At 41.2% G+C, this 19,876-nt stretch overlaps 1 protein-coding gene across 3 annotated transcripts in view; it reads right to left on the bottom strand.

Moving 5' to 3' along the window:
* The window catches only part of ORC2 (origin recognition complex subunit 2), a 62,966-nt gene extending 44,207 nt beyond the window's left edge, over positions 1-18,759 (bottom strand). For 2 of the 3 annotated variants that reach the window (XM_033231991.1, XM_033231993.1), the window contains exons 1-4: positions 18,179-18,759; positions 14,092-14,140; positions 12,497-12,600; positions 11,858-12,001 (exon numbers count right to left, since the gene is read on the bottom strand). In XM_033231991.1, coding sequence (XP_033087882.1) covers positions 11,858-12,001; positions 12,497-12,590 — 238 coding nt within the window. In that variant the 5' untranslated portion in view covers positions 12,591-12,600; positions 14,092-14,140; positions 18,179-18,759. Of the gene's footprint in view, positions 1-11,857; positions 12,002-12,496; positions 12,601-14,091; positions 14,141-17,906 lie in introns of all 3 variants that reach the window. The other variant, XM_033231992.1, reaches the window with a different exon arrangement.
* Between the last annotated feature and the right edge of the window lie 1,117 nt (positions 18,760-19,876).

Genomic DNA, 19,876 nt, shown 5'->3' with positions numbered 1-19,876 from the left:
GTCTTCTCATTTTCTTGAGAAACAATGAATGGTAATTAGTTGAATTTGTCAATCTTGTCTTTTGATTACATATTTTGTAAGAAAACTTTCTATAATCAACACCAAAACCATATTCTATTTTCATCTAAAAGCGTTTACAATTTGCTTCTCATGTTTAAATAATTAAGGTAATTAATCTGTTTATAAAGGGAGATAGAGGGTCTTTTTTTTAAATGGGAATATACAATTGTCCCATCACCATTTACTGACCCATCGCTACCCCAGTGATCTGCAATGCTACTCCTATATCTAGTTTTCATATATGCACAAGTCTATTTAAGGAGAACTTGTTACTGCAATTATAGAACTACAACTAGAATATATAATTAGAATACAGAATGTATAACTATATATTTATATTATTTATTTATTTTTATTTATCATACTTTATGTTCTAGGGTACATGTGTACAACGTGCAGGTTACACATGTATACATGTGCCATGTTGGTATGCTGCACCCATTAACTCATCATTTACATTAGGTGAATCTCCTAATGTTATCCCTCCCCACTCCCCACACCCCACAACAGGCCCCGGTGTGTGATGTTCCCCTTCCTGTGTCCAAGTGTTCTCATTGTTCAGTTCCCACCTATAAGTGAGAACATGCAGTGCTTGGTTGTCTGTTTTTGTGATAGTTTTTGAGAATGATGGTTTCCAGCTGCATCCATGTCCCTACAAAGGACATGAACTCATCCTTTTTTATGGCTACATAGTATTCCATGGTGTATATGTGCCACATTTTCTTAATCCAGTCTGTCATTGAGGGACATCTGGGTTGGTTCCAAGTCTTTGCTATTGTGAATAGTGCCTCAATAAATATAAGTGTGCATGTGTCTTTATAGCAGCATGATTTATAATCCTTTGGGTATATACCCAGTAGTGGGATGGCTGGGTCAAATGGTATTTCTAGTTCTAGATCCTTGAGGAATCGCCACACTGTCTTCCACAATGGTTGAACTAGTTTACAGTCCCACCAACAGTGTAAAAGTGTTCCTATTTCTCCACATCCTCTCCAGCACCTGTTGTTTCCTGACTTTTTAATGATTGCCATTCTAACTGGTATGAGATGGTATCTCATTGTGGTTTTGATTTGCATTTCTCTGATGGCCAGTGATGATGAGCATTTTTAATGTGTCTGTTGGCTGCATAAATGTCTTCTTTTGAGTAGTGTCTGTTCATATTCTTTGCCCACTTTTTGATGGGGTTGGTTTCTTTCTTGTAAATTTGTTTGAGTTCTTTGTAGGTTCTGGATATTAGCCCTTTGTCAGATGAGTAGATAGCAAAAATTTTCTTCCATTCCGTAGGTTGCCTGTTCACTCTGATGGCAGTTACTTTTGCTGGGCAGAAGCTCTTTAATTAGATCCCATTTGTCAATTTTGGCTTTTGTTGCCACTGCTTTTGATGTTTTAGACATGAAGTCCTTGCTCATGCCTATGTCCTGAATGGTATTGCCTAGGTTTTCTTCAAGGGTTTTTATGATTTTAGGTCTAACATTTAAGTCTCTAATCCATTTTGAATTAACTTTTGTATAAGGTGTAACGAAGGGATCCCGTTTCAGCTTTCTACTTAAGGCTAGCTAGTTTTCCCAGCACCATTTATTAAATAGGGAATCCTTTCCCCATTTCTTGTTCTTGTCAGGTTTGTCAAAGATCAGAGGGTTGTAGATGTGTGGTATTATTTCTGAGGGCTCTGTTCTGTTCCATTGGTCTATATCTCTGTTTTGGTACCAGTACCATGGTTACTGTAGCCTTGTAGTATAGTTTGAAGTCAGGTAGCGTGATGTCTCCAGATTTGTTCTTTTGGCTTAGGATTGTCTTGGCAATGTGAGCTCTTTTTTGGTTCCATATGAACTTTAAAGTAGTTTTTTCCAATTCTGTGAAGAAAGTCATTGGTAGCTTGATGGGGATGGCATCGAATCTATAAATTACCTTGGGCAGTACGGCCATTTTCACGACACTGATTCTTCCTATCCACGAGCATGGAATGTTCTTCCATTTGTTTGTGTCCTCTTTTATTTCACTGAGCAGTGGTTTGTAGTTCTCCTTGAAGAGGTCCTTCACGTCCCTTGTAAGTTGGATTCCTAGGTATTTTATTTTCTTTGAAGCAATTGTGAATGAGAGTTCACTCATGATTTGGCTCTCTGTTTGTCTGTTATTGGTGTATAACAATGCTTCTGATTTTTGCACACTGATTTTGTATCCTGAGACTTCGCTGAAGTTGCTTATCAGCTTAAGGAGCTTTTGGTCTGAGACAATGGGGTTTTCTAAATATACAATCATGTCATCTGCAAACAGGGACAATTTGACTTCATCTTTTCCTAACTGAATATCCTTTATTTCTTTCTCTTGCCTGATTGCCCTGGCCAGAACTTCCAACACTATGTTGAATAGGAGTGGTGAGAGAGGGCATCCCTGTCTTGTGCCAGTTTTCAAAGGGAATGGTTCCAGGTTTTGCCCATACAGTATGATATTGGCTGTGGGTTTGTCATAAATAACTCTTATTATTTTGAGATACGTTCCATCAATACCGAATTTATTGAGAGATTTTAGCATGAAGGGCTGTTGAATTTTGTCAAAGGCCTTTTCTGCATCTATTGAGATAATCATGTGGATTGTCTTTGGTTCTGTTTATATGCTGGATTACGTGTATTGATTTGTGTATATTGAACCAGCCTTGCATCCCAGGGATGAAGCCCACTTAATCATGGTGGTAAGCTTTCTGATGTGCTGTTGGATTCAGTTTGCCAGTATTTCATTGAGGATTTCTGCATCAATGTTTATCAGGGATATTGGTCTAAAATTCTCTTTTTTTGTTGTGTCTCTGCCAGGCTTTGGTATCAGGATGATGTTGGCCTCATGAAATGAGTTAGGAAGGATTCCTTCTTTTTCTATTGATTGGAATAGTTTCAGAAGGAATGGTACCAGCTCCTCTTTGTACCTCTGGTAGAATTCGGCTGTGAATCCGTCTGGTCCTGGACTTTTTTTGGTTGGTAGGCTCTTAATTATTGCCTCAGTTTCAAAGCCTGTTATTGGTCTATTCAGTGATTCAACTTCTTCCTGGTTTAGTCTTGGGAGAGTGTATGTGTCCAGGAATTTATCCATTTCTTCTAGGTTTTCTAGTTTATTTGCAGAGAGGTGTTTATAGTATTCTCTGATGGTAGTTTTTATTTCTGTGTGGTTGGTGGTGATATCCCCTTTATCGTTTTTTATTACATCTATTTGATTCTTTTCTATTTTCTTCTATATTAGTCTTGCTAGCGGTCTATCAATTTTGTTGATCTTTTCAAAAAACCAGCTCCTGGATTCACTGATTTTTTGAAGGGTTCTTTGTGTCTCTATCTCCTTCAGTTCTGCTCTAATCCTAGTTATTTCTTGCCTTCTGCTAGTTTTTGAAAGTGTTTTCTCCTCCTTCTCTAGTTCTTTTAATTGTGATGTTAGGGTGTCAATTTTAGATCTTTCCTGCTTTCTCTTCTGGGCATTTAGTGCTATAAATTTCCCTCTACACACTACTTTAAATCTGTCCCAGAGATTCTGGTATGTTGTCTTTGTTCTCATTGGTTTCAAAGAACATCTTTATTTCTGCCTTCATTTCATTATGTACCCAGTAATCATTCAGGAGCAGGTTGTTCAGTTTCCATGTAGTTGAGTGGTTTTGACTGAGTTTCTTAATCCTGAGTTCTAGTTTGATTGCACTGTGGTCTGAGAGACAGTTTGTTATAATTTGTGTTCTTTTACATTTGCTGAGGAGTGCTTTACTTCCAACTATGTGGTCAATTTTGGAATAAGTGCGATGTGGTGCTGAGAAGAATGTATATTCTGTTGATTTGGGGTGGAGGGTTCTGTAGATGTCTTATTAGGTCTGCTTGGTGCAGAGCTGAGTTCAATTCCTGGATATCCTTGTTAACTTTCTGTCTCGTTGATCTGTCTAATGTTGACAGTGGGGTGTTAAAGTCTCCCATTATTATTGTATGGGAGTCTAAGTCTCTTTGTATGTATCTCAGGACTTGCTTTATGAATCTGGGTGCTCCTGTAATGGGTGCATATATATTTAGGTTAGCTCTTCTTGTTGAATTGACCCCTTCACCATTATGTAATGGCCTTCTTTGCCTCTTTTGATCTTTGTTGGTTTAAAATCTGTTTTATGAAAGACTAGGATTGCAACCCCTGCCTTTTTTTGTTTTCCATTTGCTTGGTAGATCTTCCTCCATCCCTTTATTTTGAGCCTATGTGTGTCTCTGCACGTGAGATGGGTCTCTGAATACAGCACACTGATGCGTCTTGTCTCTTTATCCAGTTTGCCAGTCTGTGTCTTTTAATTGGAGCATTTAGCCCATTTACATTTAAGGTTAATATTGTTATGTGTGAACTCGATCCTGTCATTATGATGTTAGCTGGTTATTTTGTTCGTTAGTTGATCTTCCTAGCATCGATGGTCTTTACATTTTGGCATGTTTTTGCAGTGGCTGGTACTGGTTGTTCCTTTCCATGTTTAGCGCTTCCTTCAGGAGCTCTTGTAGGGCAGGCCTGGTGGTGACAAAAATCTCTCAGCATTTGCTTGTCTGTAAAGGATTTTATTTCTCCTTCACTTATGAAACTTAGTTTGGCTGGATATGAATTTCTGGGTTGAAAATTCTTCAAGAACGTTGAATAGTGGCCCCTACTATCTTCTTTAAGGATGTTGAATAGTGGCCCCCACTCTCTTCTGGCTTGCAGAGTTTCTGCCAAGAGATCCGCTGTTAGTCTCATAGGCTTCCCTTTATGGGTAACCCGACCTTTCTCTCTGGCTGCCCTTATTTTTCCTTCATTTCAACTTTGGTGAATCTGACAATTATGTGTCTTGGAGTTGCTCTTCTCGAGGAGTATTTTTGTGGCGTTCTCTGTATTTCCTGAATTTGAATGTTGGCCTGCCTTGCTAGGTTGGGGAAATTCTCCTGGATAATATCCTGCAGAATGTTTTCCAACTTGGTTCCATTCTCCCTGTCACTTTCAGAAACACCAATCAGAAGTATATTTGGTCTTTTCACATAGTCCCATATTTCTTGGAGCCTTTGTTCGTTTTTTACTCTTTTTTCTCTAAACTTCTCTTCTCACTTCATTTCATTCATTTGATCTTCAATCACTGATACCCTTTCTTCCAGTTGATCAAATCGGTTACTGAAGCTTGTGCATTTGTTATGTAGTTCTCATGCCATGGTTTTCAGCTCTATCAGGTCATTTAAGGACTTCTCTACATTGGTTATTTTAGTTAGCCATTCGTCTAATCTTTTTTCAAGGTTTTTAGCTTCTTTGCAATGGGTTCAAACTTCCTCCTTTAGCTTGGAGAAGTTTGATCGTCTGAAGCCTTCTTCTCTCAACTCGTTAAAGTCATTCTCCATCCAGCTTTGTTCCAGCTTTGTTCTGTTGCTGGCAAGGAGCTGCGTTCCTTTGGAGGGGGAGAGGCGCTCTGATTTTTTGAATGTTCAGCTTTTCTGCACTGTTTTTTCCCCATCTTTGTGGTTTTATCTACCCTTGGTCTTTGATGATGATGACGTACAGATGGGGTTTTGGTGTGGATGTCCTTTCTGTTTGTTAGTTTTCCTTCTAACAGTCAGGACCCTCAGCTGGAGGGTTGGAGTTTGCTGGAGGTCCACTCCAGATCCTGTTTGCCTTGGTATCCGCAGTGGAGGCTGCAGAAGAGTGAATATTGCTGAATAGCAAATGTTGCTGCCTGGTCGTTCCTCTGGAAGCTTCATCTCAGAGGGGTACCCGGCCATGTGAGGTGTGAGGTGTCAGTCTGCCCCTAGTAGGGAGTGTCTCCCAGTTAGGCTATTCAGGGGTCAGGGACCCACTTGAGCAGGCAGTCTATCTGTTCTCAGATCTCAAACTCCATGCTGAGAGTACTACTACTCTCTTCAAAGCTGACAGACAGGGACATTTAAATCTGCAGAGGTTTCTGCTGCCTGTTGTTTGGCTATGCCTCGTCCCCAGAGGTGGACAGGCCTCCTTGAGCTGCAGTGGGCTCTACCCAGTCTGAGCTTCCCAGCTGCTTTGTTTACCTACTCAAGCCTCAGCAATGGCAGGTGCCCCTCCCCCAGCCTCACTGCTGCCTTGCAGTTAGATCTCAGACTGCTGCGCTAGCAATGAGGGAGGCTCTGTGGGCGTGCGACCCTTGGAGCCAGGCGTGGGATATAATCTCCCAGTGTGTTGTTTGGTAAAGTGCAGTATTAGGGTGGGAGTGACCCTATTCTCCAGGAGTTGTGTCAGTTTCACTTGGCTAGGAAAGGGAATTCCCTTCCCCCTTGCACTTTCTGGGTGAGGCAATGCCTCACCTGGCTTTAGCTCTCACTTGGTGGACTGCACCCACTGTTCTGCACCGACTGTTCGACATGCCCCAGTGAGAGCAACCCGGTACCTCAGTTGGAAATGCTACCTTCCTTATTATTTTTGAGACAGAGTCTCACTCTGTCACCCAGGCTGGAGTGCAATGGCACGATCTAGGCTCACTGCAAGCTCCGCCTCTCAGATTCATGCCATTCTCCTGCCTCAGCCTCCCGAGTAGCTGGGATCACAGGCGCCCACCACCACACCCAGCTAATTTTATTTTTGTATTTTTAGTAGAGACGGGGTTTCACCATGTTAGCCAGGATGGTCTCGATCTCCTAACCTCATGATCTGCCTGCCTCGGCCTCCCAAAGTGCTGGGATTACAGGTATGAGTCACCAGGCCGGGTCTATATAATTTATTTTTGTCTCTATGTCAAATATAGACAAAATATAAACTTGAAAAAGTTATTAACTAAAATGACTGGTTTTAAATAAGGTACGAATGCAAAACTGTAAAAGATTTAAGAGAAAATTTGAGAAACATGAAAGCCTACTACACTCAGATAGCATTAAAAGTATCATTAAGTTATCAGTTTATTGGAGGAAAATGAACTGGAAAATTCCAGTTGATGCATCATGGATATGCTATCTTAAAAATTTTAAAAAAAAAAAAAAAAAAAGCAGGCTGGGCGTAATGGCTCACGCCTGCAATCTCAGCACTCTGGATAGGCCAAGGCTGGCAGATCACTTGAGCCCAGGAGTTTGAGACCAGCCTGGTCAACATGGTGAGACCCCACCTCTACAAAATATACAAAAACTAGCCAGGCATGGTGGTGCACACCTGTAGTTGCAGCTACTCAGGAGGCTTAGGTGGGAGGATCACCTAAGCCCAGGGAGACTAAGGTTGTAGTGAGCCTTGATTGTGCCACTGGACTCCAGCCTAAGTGACAGAGTGAGACCCTGTCTCAAAAAAAAAAAAAAAAAAAAAAAAAGGCAATACTGGTCAACCAGGTGATCTCCAGCAAACTTACATTCAAAGACTCAAGTCTTACATCAAAATCAATCACTACTGCATTAGTTACACTAATAAAAAGTTAGAAACAATCCAAAAGTATCATATAGAAAACCATACATTGTTTATATATTAGAATGCAATACCACTAGCTATTACAGTTCTTTTTGTCTGAAGACTTATCTCTGAGAAATTTCATGATATGTTAAATTTAAAAGAAAATAAAACCATCACCTCATATCCATTAAAAGGGCTACTTTTTAAAAAAAAAAAAAAAGGAAATAGGTGTTGGTAAGAATCTGGAGAAACTGCAACCCTTGTACACTGTAGGTTGATATGTAAAATGGTGCAGCCACTGTGCAAAAAGTATGGTGGTTCTTTAAAAAATTAAAAATAGAATTACCACATGATCTAGCATTTCCACTTACGGGTATATACCCAAAAGAATTGAATGCAGGGTCCCAAAGAGGTATTTGTACACCCATGTTCACAGCTAGCATTATTCGCAATACCCAAAAGGTGGAAGCAACCCAACTGTCCATCTACAGATGAATACATTTCACTTTTGTACAATGAGAAAAATTTGGGAGACTGGTTACAAACAGTGTGAATGTACCTAATGCCACTGAACCATACACTTAAAATGGTTCAGATGCTAAATTTTTTTTGTGTGTATGAGATAAATTCTTGCTGTCACCCATGCTAGAGTGCAATGGTGTGACTGTGGCTCACTGCAGCCTCACCCTCCTGGGCTCAAGTCATCCTCCCACTTCAGTCTTCCGAGCAGCTAGGACTACAGGTGCACACCACCACACCCAGCTAATTTTTGTATTTTTTTGTAGAGACAGGATTTGGGATTTCTTTTTTTTTTTTTTTTTGAGACAGATTTTCACTCTTTTTGCCCAGGCTGGAGTGCAATGGTGTCATCTTGGCTCATTGCAACCTCCGCCTCCTGGGTTCAAGCAATTCTCCTGCCTCAGCCTCCCGAGTAAATGAGATTACAGGTGCCCACCACCACGCCCAGCTAATTTTTTGTATTTTTAGTAAAGACAGGGTTTCGCCATGTTGGCCAGGCTGGTTTTGAACTCCCATCCTCAGGCGATCCACCCGCCTTGGCCTCCCAAAGTGCTGGGATTACAGGCATGAGCCACAGCGCCTGGCCAAAACCAAGTCTTTAGGAAGATGTAACTATGATTAAATAGTGTAATCTGTATAAACTTTAGGAGGATATTTGGCAATATATTTCAAAACTCTTATTGTGGAAGAATGTCTAATGACAGAGTAATGTATACATGATACATTATTAATTGCAAAAAGCCTATTTATAAATAAACATAATGTTGCAAGCTTATGTGTGCCCACACATGTATGAACAGACAGAAGATACACACTGAAATGTTAACAGTTCCGTGTTCTGTAAAGCAGGCATTCTTTTTTTTTTTTTTTTTTTTTGAGGCGGAGTCTCGCTCTGTCGCCTGGACTGGAGTGCAGTGGCCGGATCTCAGCTCACTGCAAGCTCCATCTCCCAGGTTTACACCATTCTCCTGCCTCAGCCTCCCGAGTAGCTGGGACTACAGGCGCCGCCACCTCGCCCGGCTAGTTTTTGTATTTTTAGTAGAGGCGGGGTTTCACCGTGTTAGCCAGGATGGTCTCGATCTCCTGACCTCGTGATCCGCCCGTCTCGGCCTCCCAAAGTGCTGGGATTACAGGCTTGAGCCACCGCGCCCGGCCTGGCATTCTTGACAGGTACAATACTTCTCCCAATTGGGTAAAACTGGATCTTGGTACGGGGGGAGTGTGGAAAAAAGATTTTGACATTATTAATATAATAGTCTGTGGCCCTTCAAAGGGTCACAGTAGATAAACAGATATACAGCATATATATAGTACTGAAATGTTACGGGTGGGAAAAAGTGATTAGGAGAAAATGTCTAAAAAGTCTAATTAAGGGACAATAATTTTAAAAAGGATGAAAAACACAGGGCATGATGCAAAAAAATAAGGCAAAGCTCCCCAATCAGTGTGAAGAATGAATGAATGAATAAATAAACAAATAAATAAATAAATAAAAGGTATGGGTTTCACATGTGCTGAGTACTGATTCTCTCAGGCCTTTGAGGATGCCAGTCAAGGCCAGTAGCAGGGGTAGGGTCCTGGGGTATTTGTCCTTGGTCTGCAGCATCCTCCTCTATTTACTCCATTGTGCCTCCAAATATCATTTGCTGTGAGTGCTGTTATGTGAGAAAGGTTGGTAAGCACTGAATTTCTACAACAAACATACCACTTTTTAAAGAAACGATTCTTATGATAAAAGTTTCATTTTTGAAATACTGTTTTCAATCTCTTCTTAGGCCTGGCATAATAGGGAGTCAAGAACACCAAGTTTTATTTAGAATATCCTCAAAAAATGTCAACTCTCTAGCTGTAGATAGTTGATAGGAGACCCTACCCAGCCCACTAAATCTATTGAGGAGCAGTGGTCATTTTTTGTATAACTCTATACAGGGAGGATATGATTCTACCCCCATAGTGAATGAACTAAGTAATAGGCACAGATAACTCAACTGTGATTCATCTGTGGGTATTCCAATTATATGCTATTTCTATGTTGAGATTTTAAAAATGAATTGAGCTAAATCGACTCTTGAGAATCTAGAATGGGAGAACTGAAAAACCAAATTATTTAACACTGGGAACTTGATGGACATTTATAAGTATGCGAGAATAAAGCACATGTACGTGAAGAAAGTAAGTGGCATAGAGAAATCAGAACAGACGCACAGAGATGACACAGGGAGACCCAGAGACTCATGAAAGCACAGTTCCTCAGTTTTTTACACTGTCCCAGTTCCAACTCTCCTAGTGCCCAACAATATAGATTTCTTTCCTTGTTATTATTTTTTTAAGCTAGGTTGTGGGGATCTGTGTTCCTTCTACCCAGGAAAAACCTAACTTATTTAAAATATAATTCAAGCCTAAAAAATGTTTTATGTTAATAATCTTGCAGGAATCTGGCTTTGATATAAAAATTAAAGCCACACACACAATACCAGCATCCCTGGGTTAGAACACTACTTCTTGAAATGCTCCTCCTAGTTCTGTAAAGATCAAGGTAAAAATAAAGTAACTTGCTTTAGAAAGTTATTTTAAATAAGTTAGAAACATATTTTTTTGTTTTGTTTTGACCTAGGGTCTTGATTTGTCACCCAGGCTGAGTATAGTGGTGCAATCATAGCTCACTGTAGCCTCAACCTCCTGGGCTCAAGCAATCCTGTGCCTTAGCCTCCCAAGTAACTGGGAGGCAATATATAGGTACACACCACCATGCTCAGATAATTTTTTTTTTTTTGAGACAGGGTCTCACTTGCCCACGCTGGAGTGCAGTGGCATGATCACGGCTCACTGCTGCCTCAACCTCCCAGGCTCGAGTGATCCGCCCACCTCAGCCTCCCTGGTAGCTGGGACCACAGGTGTGTGCCACCACACCAGGCTAGTCTCAAACCCCTGTACTCAAGCGATCAGTCTGCTTTGGCCTCCCAATGTGCTGAGATTACAGGCATGAGCCACCACATACCCAGCTTCCAGCTAATTAAAAACATTTTTTTTTTTGTAGAAACGGGATCTTACTATGTTGCCCAGGATGGTTACAAACTCCTGGGGCCCAAGCAGTTCTCCTGCCACAGTCTCCCAATGTGCTGGGATTACAGGCATGAGCCACCAAGCCGGGCCATAAATAAATAAATATCTTAAAAATAGTACTAGCTACTCAGGTGGCTAAGTTGGGAGATCTCTTGAACCCAGAAGCTGGAGGCTACAGTGAGCTGTTTTTGCCATGGCATCCCAACAGAGACCCTGTCTCTAAAATAAATAAATAAATAAACAAACAAATATACTGAAAATCACGTTAGGAGTACTATGCAGCCATAAAAAGGAATGAGATCATATCCTTTGCAGGGACATGGATGAAGCTGGAAGCCATCATCCTCAGCAAACTAACACAGGAACAGAAAACCAAACACTGCATGTTCTCACTCATAAGTGGGAGTTGAAAAATGAGAACACATGGACACAGGAGGGGAACAACACACGCCACAGCCTGTGAATGGGTGGAGGGAGGAAGAACATCAGGACAGACAGCTAATGCATGCAGGGCTTAAAACCTAGATGACGGGTTGAAAGGTGCAGCAAACCACCATGGCACATGTATACCTACGTAACAAATCTGCACATTCTGCACATGTATCCCGGCAAAATTTAAAAAATAAAATAAAAAGAAAATAACTTTAGAATGGTTGGTCTATAGATTCCTTCTTACTGAAAACTATGTGCAGGACTGGTTGTTAAAAAAAAAGAACTGTGGAGAAATTGAAGCAAATGCTTTTTAAATGAGAAACACGATAATATAGAACACCACTGTTTAACCTACCAGACTACTTTTGTGTATCTTATAAAGCAATTTTGCTACTAGCAGAAACATGAGTGCATATTTCACCCCCTCAAATACCTTGAACATCTCTTCCCATAATTTCCACATAGTTCTGATCTTTTAAGACCTCCTGGTCATCTTCCTCCAAATCATATTCTGGCTTCTTCATTATTTTTTTGGGGTTGACCAAAAGCTGAGCTCGCTCCTTCTTTAATTTAGCTCCTGTAAGAACATCCAAAGAATTAGAGCATGACGGGTATAAATTCTTTCTAAACATTACATTTAAATAAGAAATTATAATATTTATATTGTCATTACTTAAAAGCTGGGAAAAAAAGTTTTCTCTTTGATTAAAACTGACCACTCTTCCACAGTTTATATAAATAGTTAAAAAACAAAAAACAAAAACAAAAAAAACCCCACAATCTCGAAAGTGTGTATTTTTAGGGTTCAAAATAAGCACATATTTTAAATTACAATGGGTAGTTATCAGTGACTACCGCTACTGAGCATTTCATTTTAGATTAGGCTTTATTGAACATTTTCAATTAAAATTTGAAAGTATTAAACTAAAAATTAAAGCAGTTTTTATTTAGTTTTACTAACTAGATCAATCCTTTGTGCTATATTTTCAAAATAAAATGTTAAGTTTTAAAAGTGAAATAATCCTTAAACATTATAATAAGCATCTCTTCAAATTGTACAATCACTTAGTACCTCCTTCTCTATCAAGAATGTGATTAAGAACATCATCATCTCCCACAAAATGAACCTCCAGCATCTTGTCTTCCTTTAATTCTGGTTTACTCATTGTTGCCAACCTAAACAAAAACAGTAAGTTACTCAAAAGTGATGAAGAATTCATATCAACCACCAAATTAAACATTCACATAATGAACACATGTCTTTATCTAATATTTTTAAAGTCTTTTTAAGTATAAAAAATATATTATGCATTACTATATTACGATATATTCGACTGTAGGTAACTCAATTCTTTATCTAAAAAATTGGGGAGGGGAAGAGATGTCTGAGATTTGAGAAGAGCTAAATCCTATCAAGGTAGCTAAAATATACTCAGAAAAAAATAAAATATACTCAGAAAAACAATTCAAGTTTTAATGAATGCTCCAACCAATCTAGATAAGCACATTAACAGAAATGGGGTGGTTAATATATGAGTGTTTAGAAAAGTGACAGCCAAACAAAGAATAACGGTTTGGTGGATTATATTATCTGTTCACTAGAAAGCTATAGTCTCTACTAAAAATACAAAAAACTAGCCGGGCGAGATGGCGGGCGCCTGTAGTCCCAGCTACTTGGGAGGCTGAGGCAGGAGAATGGCGTGAACCCGGGAGGCGGAGCTTGCAGTGAGCTGAGATCCGGCCACTGCACTCCAGCCCCGGCGGGCGACAGAGCGAGACTCCGCCTCAAAAAAAAAAAAAAAAAAAAAAAAAAGAAAGCTATAGTCAATTGTGGGGAGTCTGTTAAACTTCATTTGTATCCCAAACCTGTATAAAAAACCCTCAAGCACCTCCCTTTACTTTTATGGAATGCTTACCAAACAACTTTACAAATATGAATACGGCTTTCTAGGTATCTTGGTAACTAAACAGTAAACACAAATCTTTCGAACACTTAACACTCAGTTCCTCACTGAACAAACCTCCAGAGTTTGGCAAGCAAAAGTTTGATCAACTGTGGCTAGTCTGACAAAATGTACTTTCAGAACTTATTATGCTACTGGCCTGAAAATAACCAATGATGATTTTAACTGTTGCCAGCTAATCAGTTTACTCAAAAAATGTAAACTAAGATTCAGTGTTCTTGGTGTCTTGGTGATTTCTTTTCTCTTCTCTCTTTCTTACAATCTTGTTTTCACCTTTTCTTTTGGCAAGAGAAAATATTGACTGTGTCTCTCTTTCCTCCCTCCCTTTCTTTTTTTTTTTTTTTTTTTGAGACAGGGTCTCACTGTGTTGCCTCAGTCTCACCCACTTGGGCTCAAGCAATCCTCCTATCTCAACCTCTGAAGTAGCTGCGATTACAGGCACATGCCACCATGCTTGGCAGGTTTTCCTCTTTTTGTAGAGACAGGGTCTCACTATGTTGCCCAGGCTGGTTTTGAGCTCTTGGAATTAAGCAATCTTCCCACCTCACCCTCCCAAACTGCTGGGATTACAGGCAGGGGCCACCACCACCTGCCATTTATCTCTTCTGAGTTCATTATCTGCAGGAAGAGAACTAATTCAATGTTACCAAGTTTTATTTTGACAAGCAACATGCTTAAATGACTTGTTTCACTTTTCATTTACCTTTTAAGGTACTACACATTCTGCAGCTGCAAAATTCAGACAGAGTCACCTGTAATTGGAAAAAGAACTCAGTCAGGGTCAGCTAACAGAAAAATGAAAGCAATGGGGCAAAAACAAGTTCCACAAGTTTTGACAAGCATGATAAATAGATAACATGTAGACCTTACAAAGCTAAAGCTGTTATAATGGTATAGTAAAGGACAAAAAGACCATTACCGATTTGGCCAGGAAGCCCTAGATACTGAGAACATCTGGATGGAGTGGGAAGATAGGAGGACAAAATTTGAGTACTTACAATGTGCTAGACATAGTTTGGAGTACTCCATATGTATTCTCATTTAATCTGCACAACTCTATGAGGTTCATACTTTGTGTATAAAGATAATAAATACTGGGCTGGGTGCAGTGGCTCATGCCTATAATCTCAGTGCTTTGGGAGGCTGAGGCTGGGGGATCCCTTGAGGCCAGGAGTTGAAGACAAGCCTGGCAACATAGCAAGGCCCTGCCTCTATCAAAAAAAAAAAAAATCAGCTGGGAGTGGTGGCATGTGCCTATAGTCTACTTGGAGGCTGAAGTGGGAGGATTCCTTGAGCCCCAGAGTTCGAGATTACATTGAGCTATGATCACATTGCTGCACTCCAGCTTGGGCGACAGAGTGAGACCCTGTTTCTAATTTTTTTTTTTTTTCTTTTTTTTGAGACAGGGTCTGGGCTCTGCCGCCTAGAGCAGTGGTACGCTCTTGGCTCACCACAACTCTGACCTCCTGGGCTCAGGTGATCTGCCCACCTCAGCCTCCCATATAGCTGGGACTGCCGGCTTGTGCCACCACACCCCTGGCTAACTTCTGTGTTTGTTGTAGAAATGAGGTTTCACCATGTTGCCTAGGCTTGTCTCAAATCTCTGGGCTCAAGCGATCTACCCACCTCTACCTCCCAAAGTGCTGGGATTATAGGAGTGAGCCACCACACCAGGTCAGAAAAATTTGTTTAAACAAAAAATAAAAAATTGTGGACTTAGCTATGATATGAAGGAAACATTTTAAAAATAAAAATAAAAAATAAAGATAATAAATACTTCATCTATAACTTATGACCACTGCTTGTAAAACATGTCCTCTTGGGCCTTCTTTCTAGTCATGATACTGCTTCCTATTATGGGGAATCTGGGTATATTAGAGAAAAAGTTTAATCCATTTACATATTTGTATAAAATAAAGAAACAGGTTTTTTGAGGGCACTGTTTGTGAGGCACTGTATTAGGCACATTTATGTACACCAGCTCATTAAATCCTCAATTTCTCTCACATAGGTATTTTGCATCTCTCTCTTTACATATATTATGTCCCCAGTTTACAAATGAGTAGACTGAGGCTAACTCATTAAATATTAATAACTCATTAAATTATTAATGCCAATACACACAATTATAAAGTCTATTAGGGTTGAAATCCAGGTCTGACTGATCCTAACTTCTTCTCTTTTTTTCCTTCTTTTTTTTTTTTTAAGACAGAATCTTGCTGTGTCCCAGGCTGGAGTGCAGAGGCTCAATCTCAGCTCACTGCAACATCCACCTCCCGGGTTCAAGAGATTCTCCTGCCTTAGCCTCCCAAGTAGCTGGGACTACAGGTGTGCACCACCACACCCAGCTAATTTTTGCACTTTTAGTAGAGACGGGGGTTCACCATGTTGGCCAGGATGGTCTCGATCTCTTGACCTCATGATCGGCCCGCCTTGGCCTCCCAAAGTGTTGGGATTACGGGTGTAAGCCACTGTACCTGGCAGATTACTAACTTCCTGATCACTCTATTACACCACATACCTCTCCTGCCATCAAATAAAACTGTTATCCTAAATGCTTGTTTTTTTTGTTGTTCTGGGTTGTTTTTGTGGGGTTTTTTTGGTTTGTTTTTTGAAACAGGGTCATTCATCTCTGTCACCCAGGCTGGAGTGCAGTGGTGTGATCTCAGCTCACTGCAACACCTCACCTCAGCCTCCTGAGTAGGTGGGACTACAGGTGTGCAATGCCAAGCCTCGCTAATTTTTGTATTTTTTTGTCGAGATGGGGTTTCACCATGTTGCCCAGGCTGGCCTGAGCTCAAGTGATCTGCCCACCTCAGCCTCCCCAAGTGCTGGGACTGCAGGTGTGAACTACTGTGCTGAATGCTAAATGCTTGTTTTGACCTCTGAAAACCATTCATAATAGGTCTAGTTATTTCTCTACATGTCAGTTAGGGTTAGGGTATTCTATAGCCCGTAACTATAGAATGTCCAAAGAATTCTATAGTTTCGCTAACTTTCCAGTTCATTGGGTGAAACATTACTAGTTCTATCAAGCATACTTCAAAGAGCATGGCCAGAGTCAGCATAATCTACATTATTTTACTTAATTATACGCTGCTGTGTACTACAAAGGAAAGCAGAAAATAAAATCACACAATGAATTTTTGGCTCTGAGCTTCCTGGTAATCAAAGCAAAAAGCAAGTAAAGGTCTGTTACATAATTCTTATTGGCCAAAGTTTAGTTGTTCTTGGGGATGGGGGGACGAGATTTTCTAGGAAAATTTAAAAACAAATATTCTAGGCAACTTAGTATTGTCCTAGGCAACTTCCCTATGGTATTCTATATAAGAATTGCCTGGACAGAGGCAGCCTCAGTCTTGCCAAGTGCATTTATACAAACATTTCCTTTTCTAATTTTGGAGCATCTTACTAAATAGTACAAAATCACCAAATTAAAGAAAATGTCTACAAAGACCTCACGAGAAAGGTTTCCTTCTTTCCTTTCTAACAGTTCCTGAAAAACAAACAAACAAAAAACCTAACAGTCACACAATAAAATGCAATATTTAGTGACCATTATGACCCTTCAAGGCACTGCCTTGGTGCTTAACCGTCAACCCCTTTCAAGGAGTTAACTTCAAGGCAATTCAGCAGCACCAAGTGTTAGCAACACGCTCTCCTTTGAAAGCAAATGAAAGATCTGCTGCAATTTTTAAAAACATAATCCTTTGAAAAAGAAGGTTGGATAGATTAGTGGTTAACCACCAATTTTAATATCAGAGAAACGTGAGTTCCAATCTCCACTCCATACTTTATAACTGTGTGACTTTGTCCAAAGTCCTGACGATTAAATGAAATCATGTGCCTGATGTATAAAAGAGCATCACTGAATGCTGCCAATTATCGGTATTTTTTTAACATTTTTCTTTTTTAGCTCCTTAATGCAGTACACACTGAGATATTTTTACTTTAAACTTTAACTTCACCATGCAGATCTCTTGTACATCTCTAACTCATTCAACATCTAACAGAAAAACTGCTCAATAAGTGATGATGCCCGTTTAACGTGCAGTGCCCTTATATAACGGTGTAGGGCCGTGCTATTTTTCTTCAGATTGCAATTTAACTGGGGGAAAGTGTAACGATTCTATTAGGATTTCAATTGTAAAATGAAAAGTAACGTCTCAACATCTTTTTGATTAAAAAGCTCTACCAAAAGGGCCTGGCTTATCAACATTTTACTGCCAAGCGTGGCTCCAAGGTGACCGATCAGTTAGTTAGCAGGACACATTGGTGCCTCCAGGCTGGGATGACATCAAAGGTTCTAGCTACACTGGTTCTGGGACGCGATCCCTTCCTCTTCATACCTCACAGGGCACTTTACCACTTTCGTTACAGATCTTCACAGTTCTCCTTTTCCAACCAGAGGGCTTCGTAAGCTGGGAATCAGGTATGCTAATATTAGGCGTCCCTTTCACAAAAGGCTTTTAACTGCTGGGCAGACTAACGAAAGGTCCCCCAGGGCGAGCCTCTCACCTCAAGTATTAAAGGACTTTGGCCTGCGCCTCCAATCTCTGGCCAGTTGGCTGCGCTCCACCCGCAAGGGGTTCTCGAGCCCCCGAGCAGCTTGTGGGGGGCAGCGAGGCGCAGAGACCATGCCCCGAGTGCCGAGGGAAAGCCCTGACATGCGCGACATGGGACGCTGGGGGCCAAGCTCCGAGGCGGGGCTGTGTGCACCTGGACGCACCTCACAAGCCGCGAGCTAAGCAGAAAAGGGAGGCAGGCTGCCCCGACATCCCACTACTCACCGCTAGGTTTCCGCCTGGCGCCGATCCGGCCGCCTCAAGCCGGCCGAACGACACCCCGCTGAGTCGCCACCGCAGGGAAAGCACCTTCGGCCCCAATAGGAGAAGCCAATTTCTAGTAATTCGCGCCCGACGACGGCGGAGGTAAGAAGCCCTGCAGGGCCAGCTGGGGGATGGGAAGCCTGCGTGCGGCACACCGAATCTCCCGCCCTGTTCAGGGGGCGGTGCCCGGGGAAGCCAATAGGAAGAGGAGTCGGCCAAGAGCGACGGCTCTACCGGCCAGTCGGCGCCGGCCACTCGGCCCCGCCCATCAGGAAACCTGAGGAAAACGGATCCTTAGGCCCTGAGTTGTGGGCCTTACCTTTCCTTTCCTTTTTCCGTTTCCGGGGAAGGGAGGAGGAAGTGTTGTGTGGATGCGAGGAAGTTTGCGGAATAGCTGGCTGAGTGGTGGCTGTTTGCTTGGGGTCGGGCGCAGTGGCTCACACCTCTAATCCCAGCACTTTGGGAGGTCGAGGCTGGGCGAATCACCTGAAGTCAGGAGCTCGAGACCAGTCTGACCGACGTGGAGAAACCCCGTCTCTAGTGAAAATACAAAATTAGCCGGGCGTGGTGGTGCATGCCTGTAATCCCAGCTACTCGGGAGGCTGAGGCAGGAGAATCGCTTGAACCCGGGAGGCAGAAGTTGCAGTGAGCCGAGATCGCACCATTGCACTCCAGCCTGGGCAACAAGAGCGAAACTCCGTCTTAAAAAAAAAAAGTGTTTGTTGGTTTCGCCAGGTACCTTTTGAAGAAAAAGGTAATGGAAATTGATTCGTGTTTCTTTTTAAAATATTTTCTTCATTTGGCGTGAAAGGTAGGTTCTTGTACATCTCCAGGGTTTGGGGTAGGGAAAAGAGACGTTAGGAGAAGCACTGAATTATGGAGATGGGATCGGACGGCTAGTGGGATGAAGAGCCTGGGGAAATAGAATGAATAGACAGAGAAAATGACCGACTTCAACTATCCAAAATATAAAAAAGACAAGACAGAGAAAATGAGGAAGAAAAGGAATGAACCTGGATGGGATCCATACAGTATTAAGAACAGGGTACTATTTCATTTGGATTCACTTACTCAAAACAAAACTACAGAGTACTCTGCGAACCAGAAGATAAGGATTCACTATCGAGCGAGACACCTACAATCTCTGCATTCACTATAGTTACCTAGCACGTGAAGATATTGAACGGACAATATTGAGAAAAATGCTATTATATGGGAAGTGCATTGGAGCACATGGTAGGAGTATCTAATTAAAAGTCCAGAAGGAATCAGGAACAATTTTCTTGGAGGAAAAGATGTTTAAACTGAAACCCGAGTGTTGAATAGATTTAAAACAGGTCAAGAGGGGTAACATTTTCCAGGTAGAAGGTCCAAATCCGTGTAACAGCTGTGTAAAATGCCAAGCATTGGGTCTGTTATTATGAAGGGCTTAGTTGGCCGTTAGGGCACTGGTCAGATTTGTATTGAAAGATCTTTGGATAAAGGAGGTAGGATTGGGAGGGAAGATATAGAGTCACAAGATTTGGAAGCTGTTTAGGAAATCCAGTTGAGAAAGAAATGATCATAGCCTTGATACCTCATTATTCTATTTTGGCTAGGCGGAGTTAAGAAAACGGAAGAGAAAGGCAATTTTTTTGTGCATTGTAAATAAAAAGAATG

The sequence above is a fragment of the Trachypithecus francoisi genome, unplaced genomic scaffold (genome assembly GCF_009764315.1).
Source record: "Trachypithecus francoisi isolate TF-2019V2 unplaced genomic scaffold, Tfra_2.0 Lachesis_group13, whole genome shotgun sequence".
Lineage (NCBI taxonomy): Eukaryota > Metazoa > Chordata > Mammalia > Primates > Cercopithecidae > Trachypithecus > Trachypithecus francoisi.
The sequence above is the reverse complement of the archived record's forward strand: the minus strand, read 5'-3'. Positions and strand labels throughout refer to the sequence as shown.